Source organism: Sceloporus undulatus, chromosome 8 (genome assembly GCF_019175285.1).
Source record: "Sceloporus undulatus isolate JIND9_A2432 ecotype Alabama chromosome 8, SceUnd_v1.1, whole genome shotgun sequence".
NCBI classification, from domain to species: Eukaryota; Metazoa; Chordata; class Lepidosauria; order Squamata; family Phrynosomatidae; genus Sceloporus; species Sceloporus undulatus.
Window position 1 is genome coordinate 719,606 of NC_056529.1, and position 25,091 is coordinate 744,696.

The window sequence follows — 25,091 nt, forward strand, 5'->3', positions numbered from 1 at the left end:
TTTGATTGCTCTCTCACATCTGCTTGCAGCTTGTGTGCATCCCAGTAATCTGAAATTATACTGCAGCTTTTCTTAAAAACCCCAGGATAAATATAATAAATATAACAAATAAATGAGCAACCATCACAAAAAACCCCCAACAAAATGAAGTGAAAAACAAAACAACGCAAAATCTCACTAAACCAGCCTTTGATAGAAATGAAGATACAACATTAATTCATTCATTTTAAATACCTGCAGCAGATCATCACTGAGGACTTCCGTTTTCTCAGCTCTGTTGAAAGAGAGAGAGAAAGGCATTAGAATCATTCTGTGCGCTGAGCAAAGCTGGGCAGTACAAGTATACTTTTGATATGCAGAAGCAGTCTGTTTATCCAAACCAAACAACAAGATTAAAGAACAGTTCTTCACACGGTTCAAGTACCAGGCTTAACATCCACCCAGACGCATAAATCCATACAAGGTTTTCTACATTTTGGTTCTCAACAGGGGCAGATAGAAGAGAGGGCTAGGAAACTAAGGGCATGATATTACTGAGACCCTTCGCCATGACTGCGTTATATTTTCTATCTCTTATGCACCAGCATAGCCGGCACTTTGTTCAACATATCCACTTTGTTCCAGACAAGATGTCCTGAAGTGACTTTTTTGACTCTCAGATTTTGGATGTTTGGAGACACAACAAGTTTCAGTCCTGGTAAAAATGGATAATATTCATGCCATAAGTGCCATTGAATGCTAAGGGAGGGTGAGGAGATGTAGCCTGGAAACACTGATGCCTACAGCAAATGTAGCAACCATGCCACTGGAAGGGCAGTATGCGGTGGGGTGCAACCCAAGCTAGGAGATGTGAGTTCCAGCTAGGCACATCTTCGCACCCTGATCTACCTTGATGTGAATAGTTGAAAGTAACAACCTAAATAAATCATGGACAGAGAAAGGTAGAGAAAAACATTATAAATAAAAATAGAAATAAATGAATAGAGTTAGGAGATGCAGATGAGAATTTTAGAAGGGTTAAGTGCAGTGACAGAAGGCAGGGGAAGGGATGGGACCTGCAGTACCTCATGGGAGTTGAGGCAGCATCAAAGCACTTCCCCATTACGCTGATGTGGAATTCTACCTGGCCGGAAGCAATTCTTGGCAGCAGATTTCCAAAAGCATTTCTCCATAAGCTTCTCAGGTGGCTGCCAGCCAGAGAGTTGTTTATTCACTGGGCCCTATAACTTCCCTGGGAAAGAGGCGAGGAGCGAATGGTGCTGGTGCTCCTCCTGGTTTCCAGCCCCACTGCCATCCGTCCCAGAGAGAAAGCAACCACATTGAGAAGGACCACCAGACCCTAACCTTCAAGCTGCCTGGGTCCAAGATTCCCAACCATGTGCAACTGAGGCCTTCTAATACGGTCTGCATGCGCTCCTAGCTTATGCTGGCCCAGGGAAATGTCAACCTGCTTGGAAAAGTGACTCCTTTCCTTCCTCTGCCTTGCTAGAGATGTGGCCTCTGACACTAAGTGGATGACTTCCAGAGTCCTTGTCAGCATCACAGCCAAACATTAACAACTGCCCACTGACATAAAGTGATCAATTTATATTTAGTAGGTCACCCAAGCTAACAGTTCAACAACATTAAGAAAGGAAGCTTTCTCCATCATTCCCCCTAAATTATGCTGCTAAATTATGGCTGGGTAGTGGTGTTTGCCTTTGACTTGAATTTTTCCTCCCTTAGCAGAACGTGATCTGATTTGACATCCTCTTTTTGACCAAACAAAACCTTGAATTCTCTTAATTTGTGAACTGAAATACCTAATCAGGAAAGGCATAAAACACATTTAATAGGTTTTAAGTGTATTCAAACAACCTCAACACTTTAGAATTATTATTATTATTATTATTATTATTATTATTATTATTATTATTATTAACCTTTAGTTATAAAGCGGCTGTAAAGGTACACAGCGCTGTACATACAATCTTTTAGTTAGACGGTTCCCTGCCCGCAGGCTTACAATCTAAAAAGCCACGACACAAAAGGAGAAGGGAGAGCTGGAGGGGAAGGGGATGAGGGCCAGCAGTTCTTCTCTACCTCCGAGGCCTGGACCAAGGCAGATGGACTGAAGGGAGGGCTTGGGTTCTTAATGGATGGTCAAAAGGAGAAGGGAATGACAGTAGGGAAGGGGGAAAGTCCAGCTCATCTGCTCTCTCACATAGGCCTCTCTCCCCCTCAAGATGGTGGTCGGAAGGAGGGCTCTTTGTCTTTCAGGTGAGGCCTGTTGTACAGCAAATGAACAAACAATTTGGTAGAGTAAGACTGAAGCCCTGAGTGTGTTTTATTTAGAAATCTCACAGGAGTTCCATGGAGTTTTTGTCCTCCCCTAGGAAATGTGCTTAGGATTGCAATCTAAGGGACGATCCCAAAGGCACTTACATGAAATAAGTCTTAATCAAACCAAATGGCGTGTACCTGAGTAAAGATGTTCAAGAGGAGATCCCAGGTATCCTTCCATTGGGAATGATACAAGGTAATATTTTCTCCTTGCAAAGCACCACTACTTAGAAATGTTTTCCAATGTATGTGACTATATTATCAACATCATGAATTACAAAAACAGATGAGCTGTTCAAACTAAGGAAGTTTCTGACACAGCATTTAACAATTAAGTGCAAAGCAACGGAGACAGTGTGCAACCACATTAATGTGTGGGCTAAAGCGAAAGAGGGAACCTCTGTACAGCCAGGAGCCCTTCCTCTAAATGTGATGTGGCTTTTCATAGAAAAAGTGGAGATTTATCTGCTCAGCGGGTTACAAAAGGGACCAGCTGCTGAACTGGCAAGTGCTGGGAAAGCGGAGGGAGTAAAGCTACCAGAAACACAACAAATTTCTCTCAGGCTGAGGCTGACTAGTAGGACTCCCGGTTGACTCACTGTTAACTCTTCCAATGAACCCCATTACACCAAGGACTCTGTCTGGATCGTTTCCAGTCCTTCCACACAGCCAGTTACAAACACGGCTTGTAAGTATGCGTCTAAACTGAGGCTATCATACTTTGGACACCATGAGATGACATGTCTCCTTGGAAAAGACAATTACTGTATGCAGGGAACAATGGAAGGCAGCAGGAGAAGAAGAAGACCGCAATAAAGAGAAATGGGTTCAAGCAAGCAAGCCACAGCAGCTGTCCTGAGTTTGCAAGACATGTCTGAGGCTGCATCTGCACTGCAGAACTAATCTAGTTTGAGACTGCTTTAACTGCCATGGCTCAATGCTATGGAATTTTAGGAATTGTAGTTTTGGAAGATATTTAGCCTTCTCTGTCAGAGAACAGCTCTGGGGTCACAACAAACTACAAATCCCAGGCTTCCATAGGATGGAGCCATGGCAGTTAAAGCGGTGTCAAACTAGATTCGTTCTGCAGTGCGGATGCAGTATTATTCAGAGGGGCCTCTTGTCAAAGCATCCACTCTGGTGGATCCACCGATTAAGCCAATGCTCACATGTTTCCAAATGCTTTTCTGCAAGAAGACTATTTTACAAACAAGATATCAAAACCATGTGTCAGCTTTTATATTACATAATCTTCCAGGAAAGATTCTTGAATGACTCCACTTTCAGCTAGAAAAAACCTTGCAGATTCCCAGATACCAGCTCTCCAATATTTGAGATGTTCTCAGCCTTGCCTATAACACTGTCCAGGATATAATAATTGGTTATCAGCCAGGGTTGGAGATCTGATGGGAGAAACATCGGATCATAAGGAAAAACAATTTCCTAGCTAGAAGGGACACCAAGTACTCGTCTGTGGCCTCCCATTGTGATTGTAGATAAGCTGAAAAAGTAGGCCAAGAAGTGCAGGGAGGATGGAAACAAACCGTCACTCATGGTCAACAAGGAAAGAAAAATACAACCTAAAGCTGGCTCAGGTTGGGAAAGGCCATGAACTAGATCAGGGCACCCATTAGAGCCCCAGTGACTCAGTCCCATTGTCAAACTGGACACAGAAACCTTGACTCAGAGGTTCAATCAAGGAAAACTTGGGGTCAGGGGCTACAGAGGTGATGGAAGGTAGGGAAATCTGTGTTCTTTCCCCACCTCATTTTATTACTCTAACATCCGTAAACGTAAGCACACTAACCATATCCAAAATCTCTCATTTCAGTACATGCTCTTTCATACACCTACAATCAGACAAACAAAAACATCAAATGTAAAGTTACTATCAGTACCACCTCCTAAATTCTAATTCATCTGGTTTCTTATAGCCCCTGCTTAGCTCAATATTTTTGACTTCTGATTATCTTTTGATTTCAGTCCCAAACAGTATTACATCCATTAAGCTCAGCATTCAATGCCACATTTTGTTTTCCCTTTCCCGTACTCTACAAAATTCTAAAAGAGGGGCCCATTCTTTTCCAACGAAGCCCATGTCCTTATTATTGAATCTAGTTGTTAATTTATCAGGCTCGCACATATCTGCTGGAAGGTAGGGAGATCTGTATTCTAGAAGCAGCAAACCGTGCTTTGGGTTTTCTTCAGCAAGAAAAGCATGAGGATTTCTGTCTCGGAAAAGTAAGTTTTCCAGGGAGCTGTGAGAGGAGAGAGGCTGCATTACCAATACATCCTGCTGACTTTCCATCGCACAATGGCTGGACTGGATGCCAGGACACAGCCAGGGGGGACAGCGGAAAAAAATCTGCAGCTTTGCGCTGAAGCCAAGACAAAAAGGTTCCATTAAACTCAAGGGCCAGTTTCCCCTCAGCAAACTTACAGATCTCTTACAAAGAGGTGCGCTTTGGAAAACAAGAGGGCTTTGCACTTACTGGTTAAAATGACACCACCATTAAAGGCAAGGGTTGGGGGATGTTAAATCTGTGCTTACCATAATGTGGTGCCAGCTTTTCTGACATCTGGATTTTGCCTCCTGTAATGATGGGTCTCTCACAGCTATCTGCATCTCTCCGAATCACCAAGACAAGACGATGGGACTTTAATCCCTCTCCAGACTGCTTTGAGTTGCCCCAGATGGCTCAGTATTTAACAGAATCATAGACAACCAATACAACATATATATTTAATTTATTTTGCTTCAAAGCAATGTTATTTGAAGAATCCATTAGGAACCTTACAGTCACAGAACAATACCAAACACTTTTAAAAAACAAACAAAGCTAATGTAAAATTGTGGCGGAAAAACAACACCTCAAATCTATCACTGTTTCTCCCATCAGCATTTTTAATTGTGTTGTGTGCTTTGACATTTGTTGGTGTGCAATTTAAAAAACAAATACTCTGAACTGTCATCTAGAAACTAACTGGGAGCAAAAGAAACTCTTTCAAGACTGGAAATGCAAGGTTAACCGCGGCAAACCCTGGTCAAACAGGTCTGGCTGCCCTGCTATTGAACTAGTTGAGGTTTTCCAGCATTTGTCAAAGGCATCTCTATGCAGAATGAACTGTAGTTGTTCACAAAATATAGTGAAGGTTAGCCAGACAAATCTCTTCTTGCTAGGAGGGGAAGCAGCTGGCACAGCAAGTGAGCAAAAGATGCCGGATGATACAGGAACCCTGTGAACCTTGATCACCAAAACTGGACTGAGAAGCACCGACAAATGCCAAACTGGATCTTTAAAGGTCACTATGACCAAATCATAGCACTCTACTGACTCCAGAGGTCTCTTAGAGACACCCAGCACCTCACTGGGTCAGAGAAATATGGGGCGAAAAGGTGGGTTGTCCTCAGGATATCAACCCCTGGCCCCCAACTCATGGAAAGTTCAATTTGTAATATGGATGGTACATTGCCCCTCAAAAGGTCTATCTCCATGACTTGGTGCTGAGCTTGGTGCTTTGGGGTTAGATTTCTACAAAGAGGAAAGAATAAAAGGCACTTTCATACACATATGAGCAAACTGTTGCCTCCAATATGTTATTGTATTGAAACCTCTGTCATTCTGCATTACCGTTTATACTGTTTAAGGCTGTTGGGAGCTGCAGTCCAACATCATCCAGAGGTCTGCAAGCTGCCTGCACCTAAGATCAAATAGTCAGGACAATGCACAACCTCTAGAATTATTTGCATTTTCTGCAATTGCTGCATCTGAAGAGAAAAAGCAGAAGTAAGAGAGAAGTCTGGTCAGTCTGTCACCACTCATACAGTATTTAGAAAAAGTGATTCCACTCTGTTGGGGACAGAAGAGTCCAGAGGACTGTTGTGTGACTCTACGGTTTTCCACATAATCCCAGGGGCTCTTGCCTTCATAGGTGATGTCTCACTTTCCCACATTTGCTATGTATTTTTATCTATTTTCCACATTTATATTTGCACTCTACTTCCCAGCCTGCCAGATGTTTATCTTCCTTACTGCTGGAGAAGTTCAGCTTTTGCAAAGTTATCTTTTAAAAGACCCCAAAGAATTTGGCAACGATGAAAGAGAGAGATATGGAGGGACAGGGCCAGACTAGCCTTGCATGCGATCAGCTGTCAAGACAAACTGCTGGGATGGAGCCGTCCTCCTTCCTTGGCCTCTTCTGTCTGAAACGGGGCCCCACCAAGGTTGGAGAGTAATTGCAGCCAGAAAAATTCCACTTTGCTTCAGCCGGCTCCTCTGACCAGTCCCAGCATCTGCGTCACTGGGAGCTCCTCTCTGTTTTAACACTGCTTAGCAACAGGATACACACAAGAGCACCAGCAATGTGTCCGCCCCATAGAGTTACGACAGGAAAGTGAGTCCATGCATCCAAGTGCTCAGAGCAGGAGAGCAGCCCTGCCGGAGTTAAAATCCCTCACAGTGAAAGGCTGAGCTCCAAGAAATAATCCCGTTAAAGCCACCCAGCCACATAATGCCATTTTAATTCCACCAGCAGCTGCAAACATCCTTGGCAGCAGGCGGCTCATTAACACTGCAGTCCTTGCATGTATTTTGTACCCAAAAATTGCCATGTTATTTAATGCTTTAATGAAATATCATTTAGCACTTTGCAAATGTCTCTCATCAAAGAAGGTTGCCTTTACTGCAACATGGAAGACAGAAAAGAGAGAAGGAGCCATCCATGGCCACCAATAGATTGCATTACAATTCATGGGCACCTTCACTGTATGTGTCACTTTAGAGAACAACATGAGGCAGGTTCTCAGTCCAGAAAAGTTATAATTTAAACTCTGTGGCAAAACATACAGTTAAGTGGGACTTGAACTAGAGATTTCCCAGTTCTTTTTGTGGCTTTTTTGAGCTATGGGGCCGAATTTATCCCTGATGTTTCGCCTGCATCTGTGACTGGCATCTTCAGAAACCTTCGACTTCACATTTCCCAGGTCATTCAAGCCTCCTGCTATTTATCTTGTTGGATGCAAAGGAGAGGAGTAAAAGTACTTCAATAAAATAAAAATAAACCTTGCCTCTTCAAAGCTAGGCAACTCTGGACAGTGCCTTATCACATAAACATCTGGGTAACTGCTTTCACTGACGATCACAGAACCCAGGGATTCCCTTTGTTGAATGAGACAGAGTCGCCACACAGCCTAAAATTTGTTTCTACCTGGGACCAGTTAAACTCCAGGAAACTCACAGGTAAAACGTAAGGGAGATAACCATCTCACCTTCCCACTCGCCCCTAGAATCTTTCTTTAATTGCACGTAAAATGCAGCACACTGGACATAACTTGTAAAACCAGTACCTGCCCAGACAAATAGCCTATTTGTGGGTGAAGAAATACTTCACAGTATAACTGAATTATCCTTCCAGAATTCATGCACAGCTATCCAGCCTCACAAATCCTACCCACGTGCCGCTGTCCTTTTTCCTGCTCAATCCTATGTTCCCTTGGCAGGTGAAGTCATTCCTATTTTTAAATTCTAGCTGCCTATCTGAGCTGGTATGGCAGGTACTGCTCCTAAAAAAGTCACATTCAGGTCGGTCGAATGATGGATGTCTTGTAGTTTCAAAGGTACTCACAAAGGTAAGCCTGAGTGCAGGGAACCGTCTAATTAAAAGATCATATGCACAGTGCTGTGTAAATTTACAGTGCTATATAAATAAAGCTTGATAATAGTAATAGTAATAATAATAATAATAATAATAATAATTCCAGGCTACACGCACAGTCAGGATTACACACCGTTTTTAAACAAACAAACAAGCACTTTATGCCAGGACTAGGTTTTTGGGATTAGGATTCTATCAGGACCTGGTTGCCTCAACTAGCCCACTAAGCAATTCTGGAATAGGGTGGGATTCATGCAGCCCTCCAGATGATGTTGGAACAAGAAGTCCCAGTAGCCAATGGCTGGGAATGCTGGGAGTAGCCAAACAACCCGTCTCTTGCCACTTTAGAAATATATAGTCAGCCCTCCATATCCACGGATTCAACCATTCATGGCTTGAAAACACCCCCCCCCCCAACATCCTATGAAGAATATTTGTGGAAAGCAAGATATTTTTGTTGGCTTGATGAGTTTATGAAGTGCAGTATTATGCAAAATCCCATTCCCAGTATTTGAGCTTCTTCTATGAGGGAAACATTGGCGGCAGTTACTTCTTCATACCGTAGTGCGCTGAGAAGTCTGAAAAGGAAGTGATGCAACAAAAAGTCCATTTCAGTCATTCTTAATGACACACAAACAGTTGCTTCTTATTTATGGTTCCACCCTTTGCACCTACATGAAACTACTGCGGGATGCAGAGCAACACGGATTCTTATGACTAGGAACGCTGACTCTAAGCCAATTACAGACTGTAATGGTTACCAGGAAGATGATTACTAAATGGAAGAAAGGAAGGAAAGGTCAAGCAGATGGGTCACTTTGCCAGACCTGACTTGCTAGTCCCTTGGGCCCCTGTGTCAAACCTAGATACAGTAATTGCATGAACTACTCTGCTGTGAGATGAACAAAGGTGGTATCAACATTTCTTTTTCAACAGAAAGGAGCTTTTCTTAAGAGGACCATTCATTCAGTTGTAAGAGATACTGGGTTGAATCTTTGCCCTGCTGAAGTGCACAGAATCCCCTGGTTTATCGGAAGCAATGAAAAAGAATGGGAAGAAGATGACAATGACCAAGTAAAAAGGGTAAACCTGGCTTAGCCCCACATTCTATATTTATTATTTATCGGTGATGATGGTAGCCTAATTTTTATGACAAAAAGGATTAAGTTAGTTGTACACAGTTCCTGCTAAAATCAATGGGACTTTAATCAAACCATGATTTCAAAGGGACCTGAATCCACCTAACTCAAGTTGCGAGAATGCACACAAGTCCCACTGAATTCCCATGGATCTGACTTCTAAGTACACAGTCATATGATGGGAGACAGACTCAATGCAATCAACCATACCAGTTCAAACTGAATTCAGAATTTTACAGCGAGAAGAAAATCATAGCCAAAACTCCTCTGCCCCCAAAATTGGATGGTTGATATTGTTTTAAAAAAATGATTTTTTACCCATCTTACTATGTGCAAATGCACACTCCTGCTTCCTAATGCTTCCCACACCTTTGTCTCCAGAGGTATTTTGTTTAATTGTTGAGCTGAAACGCATTGCCTTGTGGGTGTGCACACGCACATTTACAGGTGCTTTGGGCACTTTACCCTGCCCTGACCAAGAATGTGCCAACCTGAAAGCCTGGGTTTCAGTATTTCATTGGCCAGCACCTAGTCCACACTGAGGTTATGGTGTCCCACTTCCTCCACATTCCTCATGATCGCAGGGCTAATCCTGGGCTTTTCCTGGTGTTTGGCTCGGATTACAACACCAGTGGGATGCCAAATCACTCTTCTGTAAAAACACAAGCTGAACTCATTCGACGGCTAGCCGTGAGGAGGCAGGTCAGCGTCTGCAAGGAAAAGGGGAGTCACTGGTACGCAAGGAGACAGACTAAACAACTTTGTTTGCTGGAAATCTACTGAAGGAAGCAGCATGGCACCGAACACACCCAACCTTTGAACTTTTCCAACCTACGGTGCACGATTCTCCAAGTAACCTAAAATAACCAGGGTGACACCACCCAAGACGCTTTTTCACAAACAACTGTGGGAGTTGCCAAGCACAGAATTGGGAGGCTCTGTCTTCAAAACAATTCACAAGCTCAGTTATCATCACAATGGTGCTGCAAGGTAGTCTCATACTAGGCCCCTATGGAAAATGGGAAGGTCAGAGATATAACAACAACAAGTAGCCATCGGCTACTGAACAAATATACATCAGGAAGTACTAAAGGTCCTATATAAGCATGCCTAGGATAGGCCAAATACGCAAGGAAGCAGTTTTGGATACAGCTGAAGGAGAGGAACAACTGGTCAAAGATTTAGTTTATTCTATGCAACAGTTGAAACCTCAGGCATTTCCATGACAAAACACTCCCAAGGCTTTAAACAATAGATTGTTCTGAAATTATTTCTGTATTGTAAGATCCTGAATGCCTTAGTTGAAAAAAGCTTGGGTGAGGAACAAGACTTCCAGACTGCATGAAACCCAAGCTCAGCAGTTTCTGCTGGAAGCAAATTCAAAACATTCCTGAACTTCAGCCTAGGGAAGATTAATGAAGATATTAACTTCAATTTCCACCTGCCTTGCAGAAGATTTTAGGAAGATACACTCATTAATTTAAAGCTTGTTCAATGGCCACTCATGTTGAAAGGCAGAAGATCACACGCAGTGCAAGCTTGAAAAAGAGGCAGTTAAAATGTAACAAAGTGATCCATCCAGCTGCAGAAATCTTTTCTTTCCTGAACGCACAGAAAAGGAAGCATTGTCTTGAATTAAATGCAGCAACCTACAATGGCAGATTGTAGGAAAAACAAGTAAGAACAATGCCTGGCACACTAAGTAAGGCCTCTTTGCATATTACTGACCGAATCATGATGGTAAAGGAAACATCAGCCAGCTTGCTCAACCCTGGTCAAGCAACATCCAAGCATTCACACATGTGTCCATACATCCAGACATGCCTCTACTGCAAGTGGCAGATGAAAAATGTAGCTGCTTCCTCATACTTTAGTTTCGGCACCATGGAATTTGAAGCATTTTTACGTCATTTCCCCTTCTTTTACAGTCACACCCAAAAGTGACATTGCATCGTATATAGTTTGGAATATGAGCCCCCAAAAGGCCCATTTTTTAACCTTTTAGGGGAAATAGTAACATGGCAATGGGACCCAAACCAACGCATTTGGGGGATGGTTTGGTTGACGGTTGTTTGTTTTGGAAAATAGGGGGTCAGTTATTCTTCTAGCTTCTCCAGAAATGGACCAAGCTCTTGTCTTTTGCCACTAAATTCAGAGAAGGGGATGGTTCCTTTTTGGATACGATTTGTGGTGTACTGGTTTGAGCCTTGCACTATGACTGGAGACCAGGGTTCGAATCCCGGTTCAACCATGTAAACCCACTGGGTGATCTTGGGCAAACCACACACTCTCAGCCTCAGAAGATGACAATGGTAAACCTCCTCTGAAGATACTTGCCAAGGAAATCCCATGATAGATTCACCTTCAGGTCGCTGTAAATCAGAAACAACTTGAAGGCACACAACAACAACAACAAACAACTTACACTACCTATGGATAAGCTGACCCAGGGTTTTTGGGCCAATGTTTAGACTGACATTTCTAGACTTATACATGAGTACAGTCTGCCCTCCATAGCCACAGATGCTTTGTCCATGGATTCAACCATCCATGGCTTTAAAATATTCCAAAAAGATATAAATTCCAAAAAGCAAAGCTTGACTTTGCTCTTTTATATAAGGGACGCCATTTCTGTATGCCATTGTATTTAATGGCTTTTGTCATCCACAGAAGAGTCCTGGAACCAGATACCAAGGGCCCTCTTAACATGGAGAGCGGAAGCGAGCTTTGGTCTCTATTTAAAAAAAACACAAACACAGTCAGAGTTAAAGCCTGGAAAAAACCATAACATCTCCCAATTATTATTATGCTGTCAGCTTCAAAGCATGCCAGGCAACACCCTTTTACCTCATCTTCCACACAAAATTACCCAAGTGGTGCCACCTTCCTGTAATTCTAGACATCATTTCTGTCATCCTGGAGAATATGTCACACGACCAAATCGCTTGCCAAATTCCTGGGATCCCTCCCTCCACCTTTTCACAGCTCTGCAACATCTTCTCCTGGCCTTGGTGCTTCTGTGGAGGTATATATTACTGGATACTAAGTGCTACTGCAAAACAGCCAGCTTCCTACACAGTTAGTTCTCTGGCATCAACCCAGGAGACCCTCGCTGCGCTTCCAACACCAAAAGGTCACTGCAATCCCAGCCCTAGATCTGCAGGACTCTTTTCTCCAAAATCACTGCCATGGCAGATTTCGGAAGGGCTGGATTTTAAATTTAAGAGATTAATGTGAGAAATGAGATTGGCTGTAATAATACAGTAGATGCAAGTTTATATTAAGGAAGTCACACAAATAAAGTTAAGTTAATTAATGACAAAAGTGAAAGTTAAGCCATTATAGATAGGTAATATTACATATTACATATATTTAGGGAAAACAAACTCTGGTATGATAATATAGGCAAATAAAGTTAGGAATAATAGGATTGTACTGTAATATCTGTAACGAAAGAGGAATGGGGAAGATAGACAAGAAATCAGCATTATGGCCTGTTACAGACAGCCAAAATAAAGCTGCTTCGAGCACTTTGGAGGTATGGTATTTCAATGATGCATGAGTCCTAAGAGTCTGGAAGCTTCACCAAAGCTGCATCCAGTCCTTAGACTGGAGCGCGGCTTTGGGCGGCCTTGGACTCTTAGGAGCAGTATCATTGAATACCATACCTCCAAAGTGACTCGAAGCAGCTTTATTTTGGCTGTCTGTAACAGGTCCTGTGACTTAAGCTATGAGAGAAAAGGTGGTAATAGATGATCCCAAGAAAGAAAAGTGCTTTTAACACTGTATTTTATTGCATATTTAATAAATAATAAGAAATGCTGGATTTAAATACACAACACAAGCATAAATCACTCGGCTTAAAAACAGGGCTGTGGTAGATGTTTAAAAATTTATCTTCAAAAACAATTTTACATGCATCACTCTTTTAAAAGAGCAATGGTATTCAACCTGAGCCTAAGGATGCTGCTGTCTACACAATTAAGTACGTTCAAACTTCAAATGAATGAATTTGGGAATACCACTTTGCAATCATTGTTTGGCCTCTTTTTGCATAATCATATTTGGGTAAAGGGAATTAGGTCAGCAAGTTCCATAATGAAAGAGATCTTAAGAAATGACATTTCTCTAAAGGGTTATCATGGAAACCTGAAGAGGAAAGCAGCAAGGACCAAGCATGCTTGCTTGCCAATCTGCACGGGGACATGCACACGCCCTGGTAGGTAACATCGGTTCTTCTGAGGAAGAGACATTAACTTTGTTATCTAGCAGAGGAATGCACTTGGATGGCTCTGGCTAATACACTCTCAGATGGCCTGCCATAAATTAAACAATAAGAGAAGATCCGGTGGGACGTAGCAAGGTCCCGGACCCACCCAGCCACACACCCACGGCTGCAGCAAAGGTCACCTTCAGTCCTGCATGTTCCGCTCACCCGCCCATATCCACCAACACTCAAGAGAGTTTTCCACATGGTCCTTCCAAAGGAAAACACTGTGCACGTGTTCTAAAGATGAAAGGCATGAAGTTATCTGGAAAGCAACGACAAACCATTGGCTTAGGCTGGTCTTATCTTAATAGGGGTGTAGCTATAGATGAACCGGTGTGGTGGAGTGGTTTAAATGTTCGAGTAAGACTCTGGAGACCAGGGTTTGATTCCTGGCATGGCTATGAAACCTACTGGGACCTTGGGCAAGTCACACTCCTCATCAGCCTCAGAGGAAGGCAATGGCAACCCCCCTCTGAAAACAATTCTTGCTAAGAAAACTCCTGATAGGACAGCCTTAGGTCAGAAATTACTTGAAGGCAACACAAAGCAACAAAAGTAGCTATAAGGCAGTGGAATAGCACAACAACAGAGGCAGGGTCTTCCCGTCCTTAACAGAGTAAAAGATATTTGGAAATATGCTTGTGTATTTTAATTGTTGTTTTTGTTTGTTTTGTCTTAATGTAGTTGATTAATATAAAGAGTATTATTTAAAAAAATAGTAAAATATGGCCAGAAGGTCCTGCGTCAAATCCAATTGATCCAAGTTCCGGGCAAAGACACCTTCAAAGGCTCAGTCCCTTCTCTGTACGTTGTTTGTATGTTATGAGAGCTGGGAAAATATCTAGTGCAGAAAACTCAGAGTTTGTTTCCTCTCGAGGGCTGCGAGAGTGAGACTTGCTCAAAGTCTTCCGTGGGTTTCCACCTCTGAGTAGGGATTTAATAAACTCTGGCCTCCAGAATCCTAGTCCAACACACTAACTAGATTGCAGATTAGATTGTACATTGTAGGCAGGCTTTTATTCATAGAATAAGAGTTGGAAAGACGAAAGGGCCCTGATCCAGTCCAACCCCATTTGCCAGCAGTCTAATAAGCTCCTAGATGGCATCCACGCCTCTGTTAAAACCTCCAAGGAAGGAGATTCCACTAATCTCTGATGGAGGAGTGTTTCCTCTTTTTAAGAGCCCTTACTCCAGAGTGCCTTCTAATGCTGACTGGAATTCTTTCCGGAGCTTGCATCCATTGCTTCCGTCCTGTCCTGGCCCACAGAGAACAAACTGTCCCTCCTCAATATGACATCCCTTCAATATTTAAACAGGGCTATCATATCACCTTCTCTTCTCCAGGTAACATCCCCAGCTCCCTAAGGCGTCTCATAGGCATGATTTTCCAGACCCTTCACCATTTTAAGTCGCCGCCTTTGGACACATGGTCCAGTTTCTCCATTCCTTTTTGAATTGTGGTGCCCAGAAATAACCAATATCCAGTGGAGCCTGGACAAAGCAGAATAGAGTGGCACTATACTTTCCCTTGAGCAGACACTATACTTCTTGATGCAGCCTAAAATGCATTGGCCTTTTAGCTGCTGCGTCCACTGTTACTCATGTTCAACTTGTGGTCTACTTGGACTCCTAGATCCCTTTCACATGTAGGTTTCATTCAGCCAGTGTCCCCATAATCCTATAGCTATGCATTTATTTTTCCTCCTAAAGTGCAATACCTCACATTCTCGTGTTGAATTTCATTTGTTAGCTTTGGCCCAGTTTTCTAGTCTTCCAGGTCATTTTGAATCTTGATCCTGTCCTCTGGTATTAGCTATCCTCCTAATTTGGTGTCATCGCGCAGTTTGATAGTATGCCCCCAATCTGTCATCCAGGTCATTGATAAAGATGGTTAATAGCCTGGGCCCCAGGACCGAGCCCACGGGACACCCCTGGTCACTTCTCTCCAGGAGGAAAAGGCCATTGCTGAACACTTTGGGTTCTCCGGTCAACAATTACAAATCCAGTGTAACAGTTGCCTTGTCTAGCACAATTTTACAAGCTTGTTTGCAAGAATATCATGGAACTTTGTCAAAGGCCTACTGAAATCAAGATCTACTATATCTTGATTTCCATTTTGGATTGTTTTTCTCTGTAAAGAGCTGTGTAAAGCTTTGTGGCGCTCTTATAACAAAATGTAATTAATAATAATAATAACAACAACAACACAATGCTGGGCTCTCGCTGACCTGTTAAAGGTAACAATACACTACTACCTGTTTTAGAACCATATGTGAAGTTTCTGAATACTGTAACCTGCTTTATGTTTGCAGATCAACCCTCTCACTGATGACCCAATGCTGACAAAGTAAAATAACAGCACTGAATCTACAGTAAATGATAGCCTGCGTTTATTTATTCTGAGCATTAGATTGCTTGGTTTGAACGTCACATCCAAGCTGGACAAGAGGCCCATAGACAAACTTGGGAGCTTCCTTGAGAGACAAGCCACTTGGTTCGGGCAGGAGCAAAATCTGATTTGACAACTCCTGATTTGTGTGCTTGTGGCCTTTCCACAGGGCTAACCAAGACAGGGACAACAAAGCATCACAAGCCAACAACTTCTTTCCTTCTCTCCCCCAGTTTAGGATCCGGTTACCTAACAATTATCAGCTCTGCGATTGTTGGAAGAGGAACAAATCACAGACTCTAGAGGAAAACAAAAGGAGAAGGAAAACCAAGAGCATTGATTTTGCCATTCAGGCAGGCAAGTATTTTCAGAAATGACTTGTACGCAAAAGAGCTGGTTCTGAAATTAAAGGGTGAAACCAAAATCACCCAGCATTGCAAGCGGATGGGATCCAATATACTGAACCCCTTTGGAGGAGCCAAGGATACAGGTGAAGGGTGTCTTTAGGCTCCAGTGCTATCATAGATGCTAAGATGGCATGGCGACAGAAAACTACCTTCGCCAGCCTTAATGATTCTGCCAAACCCTGAAAAGGAAGACGCAGCCTCAGTCATACATGCATTGCCTGCATCCCAGCTCAGACTTCTGCAACGAATCTCTACCGGAAGCTGCTTAAAAACCACTAATGGCTGACTGCAACTGAAAAACTGCCTTGGAGAGATCATCTGAAAAAGCAGAATGCAGATGCATTAGAGCACAAATGCCTCGCTGCAATTTGTTTGTCTTTATCACAGCCACCCATCTTCCAGATCCACTTCAGACAAACGGTGTTATCAGTTGGACGGTCCATCAGCAAACGCATTGACCTTTCCAGAAGGCATTTTCTCTTTACAGCTTGCATGCCGCAAAGCTGGTCCAGAGACGCTTTGTGAAGCGAATGTTTGCTGATAATAGAAGCAAGGCCTGTTGCAGACTGCCAAATAAAGCTGCTTGGGTCTCTTTGGAGGTATGCTGTTTAAAGATGCATGGGTCCTAAGGACCCATGCATCATTTAAACAGCATACCTCCAAAGAGACCCGAAGCACGTTATTTTGGCAGTCTGCAACAGGCTCAGTTTTATTGCTAATGCTTTCTGAACCATCTTCACCCAGGATGAAAACAGGTAACAAAATCCACACTCAACATGGCGACATTCGGTTAGGATGCCTTAACTGTAACTTACCACTGCCCCATTACATAGGAAACATGGAAGACTCTTAGATTGTCGCCATGCGCAGGTTAGTCGTACATTTTATTGTTTGTATGTACAACGCTGTGCAATCTACACTGCTATATGAAAAGCATAATCATAATAATAGTAAATAATAATAAGGCTCAAGACCCCGAATCCAACCCAAACTCCGTCATACAAGGCCAACCCAAAGACACTGTTAAATCAGAACTGCAAACAAATACGTCGCTTGATGCAAGGTCCATTCTATATAAATAAAGAATAATAATAATAATAATAACAACAACAACAATAACAATAATAAACCACCCCTTAAGATACAATTAACCAGCGTGGAATTAAAAAATATAACAGACTTTAAAACAATGCACTGAAGAAAGAGCAGGCCTATGGCATTCTGGGAGCTGGAGTATGCCCCACACAAAACTCCCGAATGCCACAGCAAAGAGCCAGCCATCAAGTCAAAGCCCCTCCTTTTGGGGTCTCCATGGCAACGCTCCTCCCCACCGTCTGGTTGGCCAGCTGCTTCATGCGGTGAACGGCGTCTTCATATGGCGGCGGCGAAGGAGGCGGATGAAGGGTCGCTCCTTCTCTTCGTCCTCCTTCTTCGTCTCTCTCCTCCGCCGCCGCCGCCGGCCGCCGCCTCCCTCGCCCTCAGGCCCGGCTTCACCGGAAGCGCAAACGTCGCCGCCTCCTTCGGCCCTCTCGTCGTCTCCTCCTCCTCCTCCTCCGTCACTTCCGTTGCGCATGCGCCCAATCCGCTTCACTCTCTGATGACGTCACTATTTCGCGCCGACCGTGGAGCTGTCAAAAGCGACCGACCGTGTCGCAGCTGCGCACGCGCAGTGGCCTTTTTTCTACACGTTCCTCTTCCTCGCAAACTTTGCATCCCTTTGATTGGATCCTCCTTGAAAAGTGACATGTCCCTCGACCAATAGAAAGAGTCGTAGCTCCTTGGAGAGGCGGGAGGAGCGCTCTTGTCGGCCTTTTTCTACACACTCCTGTTCTTTGCTCGCCTTGCGTACCGCGACTCAGCCTTTGATTGGATCTCCTTTGAAAGTGACGTTTCAGTCGACCAATAAGAAGAGTCATGGCGCCTTAAGGAGGCGGGAGAGGCTTTGACGCAGATCAATGAGAGCCCTCTTCGGCGTGGACGTCGCTCTGAGGAAGCGCTGAGGCGGGGAGCTCGGCTGCCAGGGCCGACATGGACTCCCTCCGCTGAGCAGCGCGGCCATGGCATCCACCTCCCGGGACCTCTTCGGCTCCGAGGCCAACGACGAGGCCGTCAGAGGCACCTGCGACGACGCCTCACAGTGCAAGCGGTGCGTCTTTAAGCCTAGGCCGGCGCCGGACTACAACTCCCAGCGCCTCTTGCCGTCGCTTTTAGTGCAGAGGCATCATGGGAGTTGTAGTTCGAATCCGTCAGGAGGCGTCCTTAGCCTTTTATTCTCCCCTGTTTCAAAATGCTTTATTCGTTGTTAGCATTTGCTCCTTTCAAACCTGTTTTGTAGAGTATTAAAATGGTTTGTGTTTAAAAACCTGTCCCTGTTGGAATGGAAGCCGCCTTGGGCCCCAGCCTGAGAGAAAGGCGACCTAATGAATAAAGTAAATGAATAGATCCAATGGGTTTCTGTGCTTCTCCCTCAAATAGTTTGTATTAATTTTGCATATACAGATACATTTTGTCATTAGACTGTTTCCATTTTAATCAAAGGCTATAGCTGTAAAGTCCCCCTTCGCTTCTTTCATATAAGTTATTAACGGTTCCCACACCTTATAAAAGCCTGGATTTCTGTGCTTTGAATGGAGTTTCTCTCTCTCTCTCCTTCGTTCAGGTTCGCCGTCAACATGGGCTACTGGCAAGACCCTTACATTGAATACTTTGTGAGGCAGCCCAAAGAAAGGAAGGCGCCCGAAATCAGTCGCGGTGAGACATCCGCCTTCATAGGGAGAGAAACAAGGCGGCAGAGTGGTTAGAACCCTATTGCCTTTGAATGACGGTGACCCTAAAACTATCATGGAGTCTTCCTGGCAGGTTCCTTCAGAGAGGGTTTGCCCTTGCTATCCTCTGAGGCTGAGAGTATGTGGTTTGTAATTGGATAACCGGCCGAACCCAAAGGATGCTCAGCAATGGCTCCTCTTCGTCTTCATCCTGGAGAGAAGTGACCAGTGGGGCTCTGTCCTGGGCCCAGTCTGCTATTCAACATCTTTATCAATGACTTGGATGAAGGAATAGAGGGCATGCTTATCAGTTTTGCAGATGCCACTAAATTAGGAGGAATAGCTAATACCCCAGAGGACAGGATCAAGATTGAAAATGAAATGAATAGGCTAGAAAGCTAACAAAATGAAATTCAATACGGAGAAATGTAAGGTACTGCACTTAGGTAGAAAAAATGAAATGCATAGGTATAGGTTGGGGGACACCTGGCTTAAATGTGGAAGGGATCTCTCTCCATACTGATTTTACAAACTAACACGTCTATATCTTAGTATTTGCATGTAGAGAGATTTTGTAGCAACTTTGAGACTCACTGAAAGAAAGAAGTTGGCAGCATGAGCTTTCATAGGCTTCAGTCTACTTCCTCAGATGCTTTTGGAAGTACAGTAGACTGAACTCTATGAAAGCTCATGCTGCCAACTTCTTTCTTTCAGTGAGTCTCAAAGGTGCTACAAGATCTCTCTACAGACTTATTCTACAGACTGACTCAGCTATATCTTGAATTCTATTTAAATCTGATCTTATCGCCTCATCTCCATACCCACAAGTTTTGCATTTCTATAGCTATATATAAAGTTTGATTATGAAGGTCCTTCCTGGGCACCAGTTCACTCCATGCATCTGAGGAAGGAGACCAAGTCTATGGAAACTTATGCTACCACTTCTTTCACACAGGCCTGTTACAGACTGCCAAAATAAAGCTGCTTCGGGTCTCTTTGGAGGTATGCTATTTAAATGATGCATGGGTCCTACGAGTCCGGAGGTCGCGCCAAAGCCACTCTCCATTCCTAAGCACTGGAGGGCAGCTTTGGTGCAGCTTCCAGGTTCTTAGGATGCATGCATCATTTAAACAGCATACCTTCAAAGAGACTTTATTTTGGCAGTCTGTAACAGGCCACAGTCTCAAAAATGGTGCATGTCCCTTTGCATACAGATATTCCTGACTAACATAGCTACATCTCTGAATAATAAGATCATGAGCAAATTTAAGATAAGATATCTGTGTTAGCTGTGTGAATATGTGTCCGAAGGAAAGCTTGGACAAGTTCCTATTTTGGACTCCCAAAATGCCAGGTTTGTAGGGGTTTCTGGGAGTTATAGTCCAAAAAAGTAACTTTTCCATACTCTGTGTGGGGGTGCAGAGAGATGAGAGGGGAAAGAAGAAAGAAGAAGTCTCCCTCCCCAATGACTACAGTAAAATTTTCAAAGATGTATTAAGAGTAAAAATACTGGTTGGCTGATTGATGCTGTTGTCTAACTCTGACGGTGTTGTTTTTCCTCTTAGGATATTATGCTCGTGTCCAGGGAGTTGGTCGCTTGCTTAAGGCTTTCTTACAGAAAACCAAGTGCAACTGTCAAATTATAAACCTTGGTGCTGGCATGGATACCCTTTTCTGGAAACTGAAGGTTGGTTAGGCCATGATGGTAACCCCAGTGCATGCAGGGACTTCTTAGCTCCCTATAGACCTCTAGTGACCCTTTACGAAAGTTTGCTCCATTCCTCTCAACTGATATACAGGATCCCTTAGTACCTGCTGGGATTTGGTCCCAGAACTACCTCCATGGATACCAAAGTCCCTGGATGCTCAAGTCCCATTATATACAGTGGGGTAGTAAAACAGTGTCCTTTATACAAAACGGTAAAATCAAGGTTTGCTTTTTGGAATTTGTGTGTATGTGCGTGTGCATATAATAGTCCAACTGTGGATGGTTGGATCCATGGTTGCAGAATCTGTGGATATGGAGGGACAACTTTATTACCAATCTTCCTGTGTTCTGGGGAATATTGTGGTTCCTTCTTGAAAAAATAAGTAGTAGAAGATATTTCTGACAGTATTGTCCTGCCTCTTTCGTTATTCTGCGTTTCCAACTGAACTCATCTTGAATAGAGCACAGATTTAGGATAGAGCATTGCAAGATTTACATTCCCTAAAGGCCATTCCCAGATTGACTTGTGCTGACATGGCTGCATGTGTCTACGTAAAGAGTTTTCCACAGATTTGCATCTTGGACGCGGTGACAGAGTACTCTAGTCTCCCCCAAATCCTTTACAAACACACACATAGCTTTCTTCAGCATGTGTCAACCTGGGAATGGCCTTTAGAGAATGTAAATCTTGCAAAACTCTGTACTACATTCAAACTTCAGGCCTGAATTGTTTTTTTCCACCAGCATTGTCTTAAAGTGGCTGTATGTTTTTTTCTGTCCTTTTCAGGATGAAAACCTGCTTCCTAGAAAATACTTTGAAGTTGACTTTCCATCCATAGTCGCAAGGAAAATCCACAGCATCAAGTAAGTTCATGCACCCATGTTGTATTTGAGAGCCACTCAGAGGAATGTGTATTAGTTTTGTTTTGTTTTTAAAAATGCACATAAGGGCTTAAAATAGGAAATGGCCTCTTCCTCTTCAAATTACTGTATATACTCATGTATAAGTCTAAAAATTTAGGTCGAAAAATTGACCCCCAAAAACTGACTCGACTTATCAATGCATCATTGTAAGTACTGTATTCTTATTCTGCTTTCTACTGTACTTTTATTAAAAGAAGGAACAATTTCCTGATGAAAAAAAAGAGTACAGCGCACCCGCGTCATACGCAGGCGCGCCTTACGCGGCTTGAGCATACGCGCTCAAGCCGAGGGGTGGAAGGGGCAGCGCGTCCCATTCAATTTACAATGGGGCTTGAGCATAGGCGGAATTCGCCTTACGCGGAGGGATCTGGAACGGATCCCCGCGTAAGGCGAGGACCCACTGTATAATAATATATGTGAAGCACTGACCCCCTCTACTCTCTCATCCATCTAATCTTAAGAGTAAGCACATAGAATTATGTCTGCTGGAATTTTATAAATTCTTTAACATTGTTTTGCTTTGCTTCATCCTTTAGATCCTTTGCTATATGCCCCTAAATTTTACCCTCGACTTATCTATGGATCCAGAATACTTAAGGGATCACCTTCTTCCGTACTGACCGTCCCGCACTCTAAGGTCCTCGGGGAAGTATCTACTTCAGCCAATAAAATCTAGGCTAACTTCAGTCACCCAGAGGGCCTTTTCCATCGCAGCTCCGAAGCTAAGGAATGACCTGCCGAAGGAGATCCGCGACATTTCTGCTCTTACAGCCTTTAAGAAGGCTCTTAAGACAGATCTCTTCCGGCAGGCCTTCCCTACCTAGTTCCTCTCCCTGTTTACTGTGACTTATGTCACTCTGTCCACCAATTCTTCCCTTAAATTAATGAGAAGAATTAAGTTTAATTTAATTGAAATTATATTCTGGCCTCAAAAAGAAGAGCCCTCCTTCTGCCCCAACTGTCATCATCAGACCTAGGAGGGAGTGAAAAAGACAAATTTACTGTAACTCACGTCGCTCTGTTTTATTTTACTGTATTTTATTTATTGTTGTATTTTATTTTATTATCTTTATTTTTATTGTTGTAACCCACCCAAATTCCTTGTGATTGGGCGGGTTATGAATAAATTATTATTATTATTATTATTATTATTATAGCAAAATCCATAATTTTGGACCCAAAACTTGCCCTCGACTTATACATGAGATCGACTTATAGTTGAGTATATATGGGTATCATGTCTATCGTGGAAAGGAATGAAAATATGTACCATATATGCGCGACTATTAGTTGGCTTCATGTTTAAATAAGGGTGGATTTGGGGGCCAAAATTATTGATTTTGGTATGACCTGTGGAGAAGTCAAGGGTAAAACTTAGGGGGCATGTAAGAAAGGATAAAGTGGTTAAGAGTAATATGATAGCCCTGTTTAACTATTTGAAGGGATGTCATATTGAGGATGGAGCAAACTGAGAGTGGCTGCCCTGAAATAAATCCAGAATAGACAAGAGCATTTGTTTCAAGCAAATAGCTAATTACATCTCTGAAATCCAGGTATCATAAAGTTGCCTGGAGGTTTTATGCCGCCCAAGGGCTGTTCTTCCTTAGTTCCAGACTCCGCTTGCCCACTGGTCCAGGCGTTTTTGGAGAACAAGAGCAGGGCATTTGTGCTTGGCTCCCTTTGTGCCTTTCTTGCTTGGCTCCCTCTGTGCCCTGCTGCCTTTCCTCTCTTTCCTCCAGAGACCATCAGGGAGAAATCCCATTTCTGTCCAGACCAGACCAGCCCTCAATTTCAGCTGCATGTGTTCCTTTGTGCTGCCTGTGCCACCAGCTCAACAGCCTGGCTCTGAAGTCAGGTCTAGTGGTGTCCTTCCAGTAGAGGGCAGGCATGTCTAGCCCAATCTTGGCAATGTTTTGGGAACGATGACACTGTGTGAGACGCCTCACTGTCTCTTTTCTCCCTCCCCCTCTTTCTTTTTTGTCCTTCTCTCCCACAGATCTAAGCCTCCCCTGTCAAAACCAATCATGGAAAGCCATTCAGGGGAGTCTCTCCTAATAGGTGAGTCATCTGAAAAAGCGTCAGTAAAACAGGGTGGCATTTTTCCCAAGATACTTGCTCTTCCTTGCTCCTTTTCTGCCGCATGGGTGTGTTGTTAATATTTCAGGTAATGGGAGGGAAGAGGGAAAAGCTTTGAACTTTTCCTTTGCCTTTCACTAATCCCTCTGTGCCCCACTCCCAAATCTACTGGCACTTTTTTGATAAGGCGCCTTAGCTTTTTTAACAAGGTATTCTGCCTCACCCTCAACCTCTATTTGTCTGCCTTGTTCCACAACCTACTGCTTCGAAAGGTAAACCATCAAGTGTAAAAACAGCATTGGGGGAAGAGAAGCATTGCCTTCCTCTGCCTCCTTTAAAAACAATGTGAACCTTTTACCTGGACGCTCTACTGGAGTTCACATGACAGAACTGTGATGCCCTGTGGTGCCATCTGCCAGTTGCAAAGGTGGCTTTATCTGCCATTTTAGCCTTAGATGCCTGGGGTACCTTTCTAAACAGGACCTGATAGCAACCGCCCCCTCCATCATCCTCACCCGTTGCCTAGACATTAGTAGACATGGTAGTAAATAAATACCAGTGATGGTAAACAGGGTATTGAAGATCAGAGAGCAGTTTTTGTTGGGCTACAGGTGTCTGTAAGGATTTACGGACCTCCTGGAGGTTTTGTTGTGGGTTTTTACATAGGGCTCATGCCACAGCCACCTCTCGAGGTGTTATTCCTTGGTGAAAGAGAGCTGTGCCAGAGTGTCTGCTTAATTTTGAACTTGGTAAGGAATTGATGCAAAGTGGCAAGAAGAGAAGCCTGCCATTCCACCTGGCTCAAGTTTTCATATATTTTTTTATTTAATTGAATTATTATTGATTTATTTAGAGTATTTATATCCTGCCCTTCAGCAAAAAGGCTCCCAGGACAACTTACAAATCATCAATTGGACAGCTCCCTCCCCTCAGACTTACAGTCTAAATAAGACATGAAACCTAAGGAAAAGGGATTGGCAGTGGAGGGAAGGATTACGTCTAGCAGATGCTTGGCTGCTCAGCTTTCCCTGTCTTGATGTGTGCGCTCTGGTGTCTGCTGCTTCCCCTGATGAAATGGCCCTGACATTGTTCTTGCCCTCCGGCAACAGCCTTTGCTCTCCCACAAGTGCCAAGCAGATAGGCTTAGCTTCCAGGGCTGCCTTCTCCCTCCATCAAACACTGTGCCAGTCTCCAGTCCAGGCAGGCAGCTAATGTCTCTCTTGAAAGGAAGAAAGGTCTAGTACTTTTTTAATGGTGAGTGGCTTCTCTAGATGTCTTGTAGACTATGGAAGGAAAGAAGGAAGGAAGGAAGATGTTAGCTTTCTCTTAGTTAACAGTTCCCTTGGTATGAGACCAACTTCTCCTTGAAATGCTCTAATGATTTTTTAAAAAAACCTATTTGATGCATGCTAAAAGATTGCATAGTTTTGCAAACC

The 25,091-nt window shown here is 43.4% G+C and overlaps 2 protein-coding genes across 5 annotated transcripts in view; one reads left to right on the top strand and one right to left on the bottom strand.

Moving 5' to 3' along the window:
• ARHGAP17 (Rho GTPase activating protein 17) overlaps positions 1-17,738 on the bottom strand; it is a 43,919-nt gene extending 26,181 nt beyond the window's left edge. For 2 of the 3 annotated variants that reach the window (XM_042480756.1, XM_042480754.1), the window contains exons 1-2: positions 17,506-17,737; positions 235-274 (exon numbers count right to left, since the gene is read on the bottom strand). In XM_042480756.1, coding sequence (XP_042336690.1) covers positions 235-274; positions 17,506-17,537 — 72 coding nt within the window. In that variant the 5' untranslated portion in view covers positions 17,538-17,737. Of the gene's footprint in view, positions 1-234; positions 275-17,505 lie in introns of all 3 variants that reach the window. The other variant, XM_042480755.1, reaches the window with a different exon arrangement.
• Positions 17,739-18,102: 364 nt separating this feature from the next.
• LCMT1 (leucine carboxyl methyltransferase 1) overlaps positions 18,103-25,091 on the top strand; it is a 17,500-nt gene continuing 10,511 nt past the window's right edge. Inside the window, exons 1-5 of one of the 2 annotated variants that reach the window (XM_042480757.1) lie at positions 18,103-18,328; positions 18,842-18,978; positions 20,513-20,634; positions 21,443-21,519; positions 23,576-23,637. In XM_042480757.1, the coding sequence (XP_042336691.1) occupies positions 18,240-18,328; positions 18,842-18,978; positions 20,513-20,634; positions 21,443-21,519; positions 23,576-23,637 (487 nt within the window). In that variant the 5' untranslated portion in view covers positions 18,103-18,239. The remainder of the gene's footprint in view (positions 18,329-18,841; positions 18,979-20,512; positions 20,635-21,442; positions 21,520-23,575; positions 23,638-25,091) is intronic. The other variant, XM_042480758.1, reaches the window with a different exon arrangement.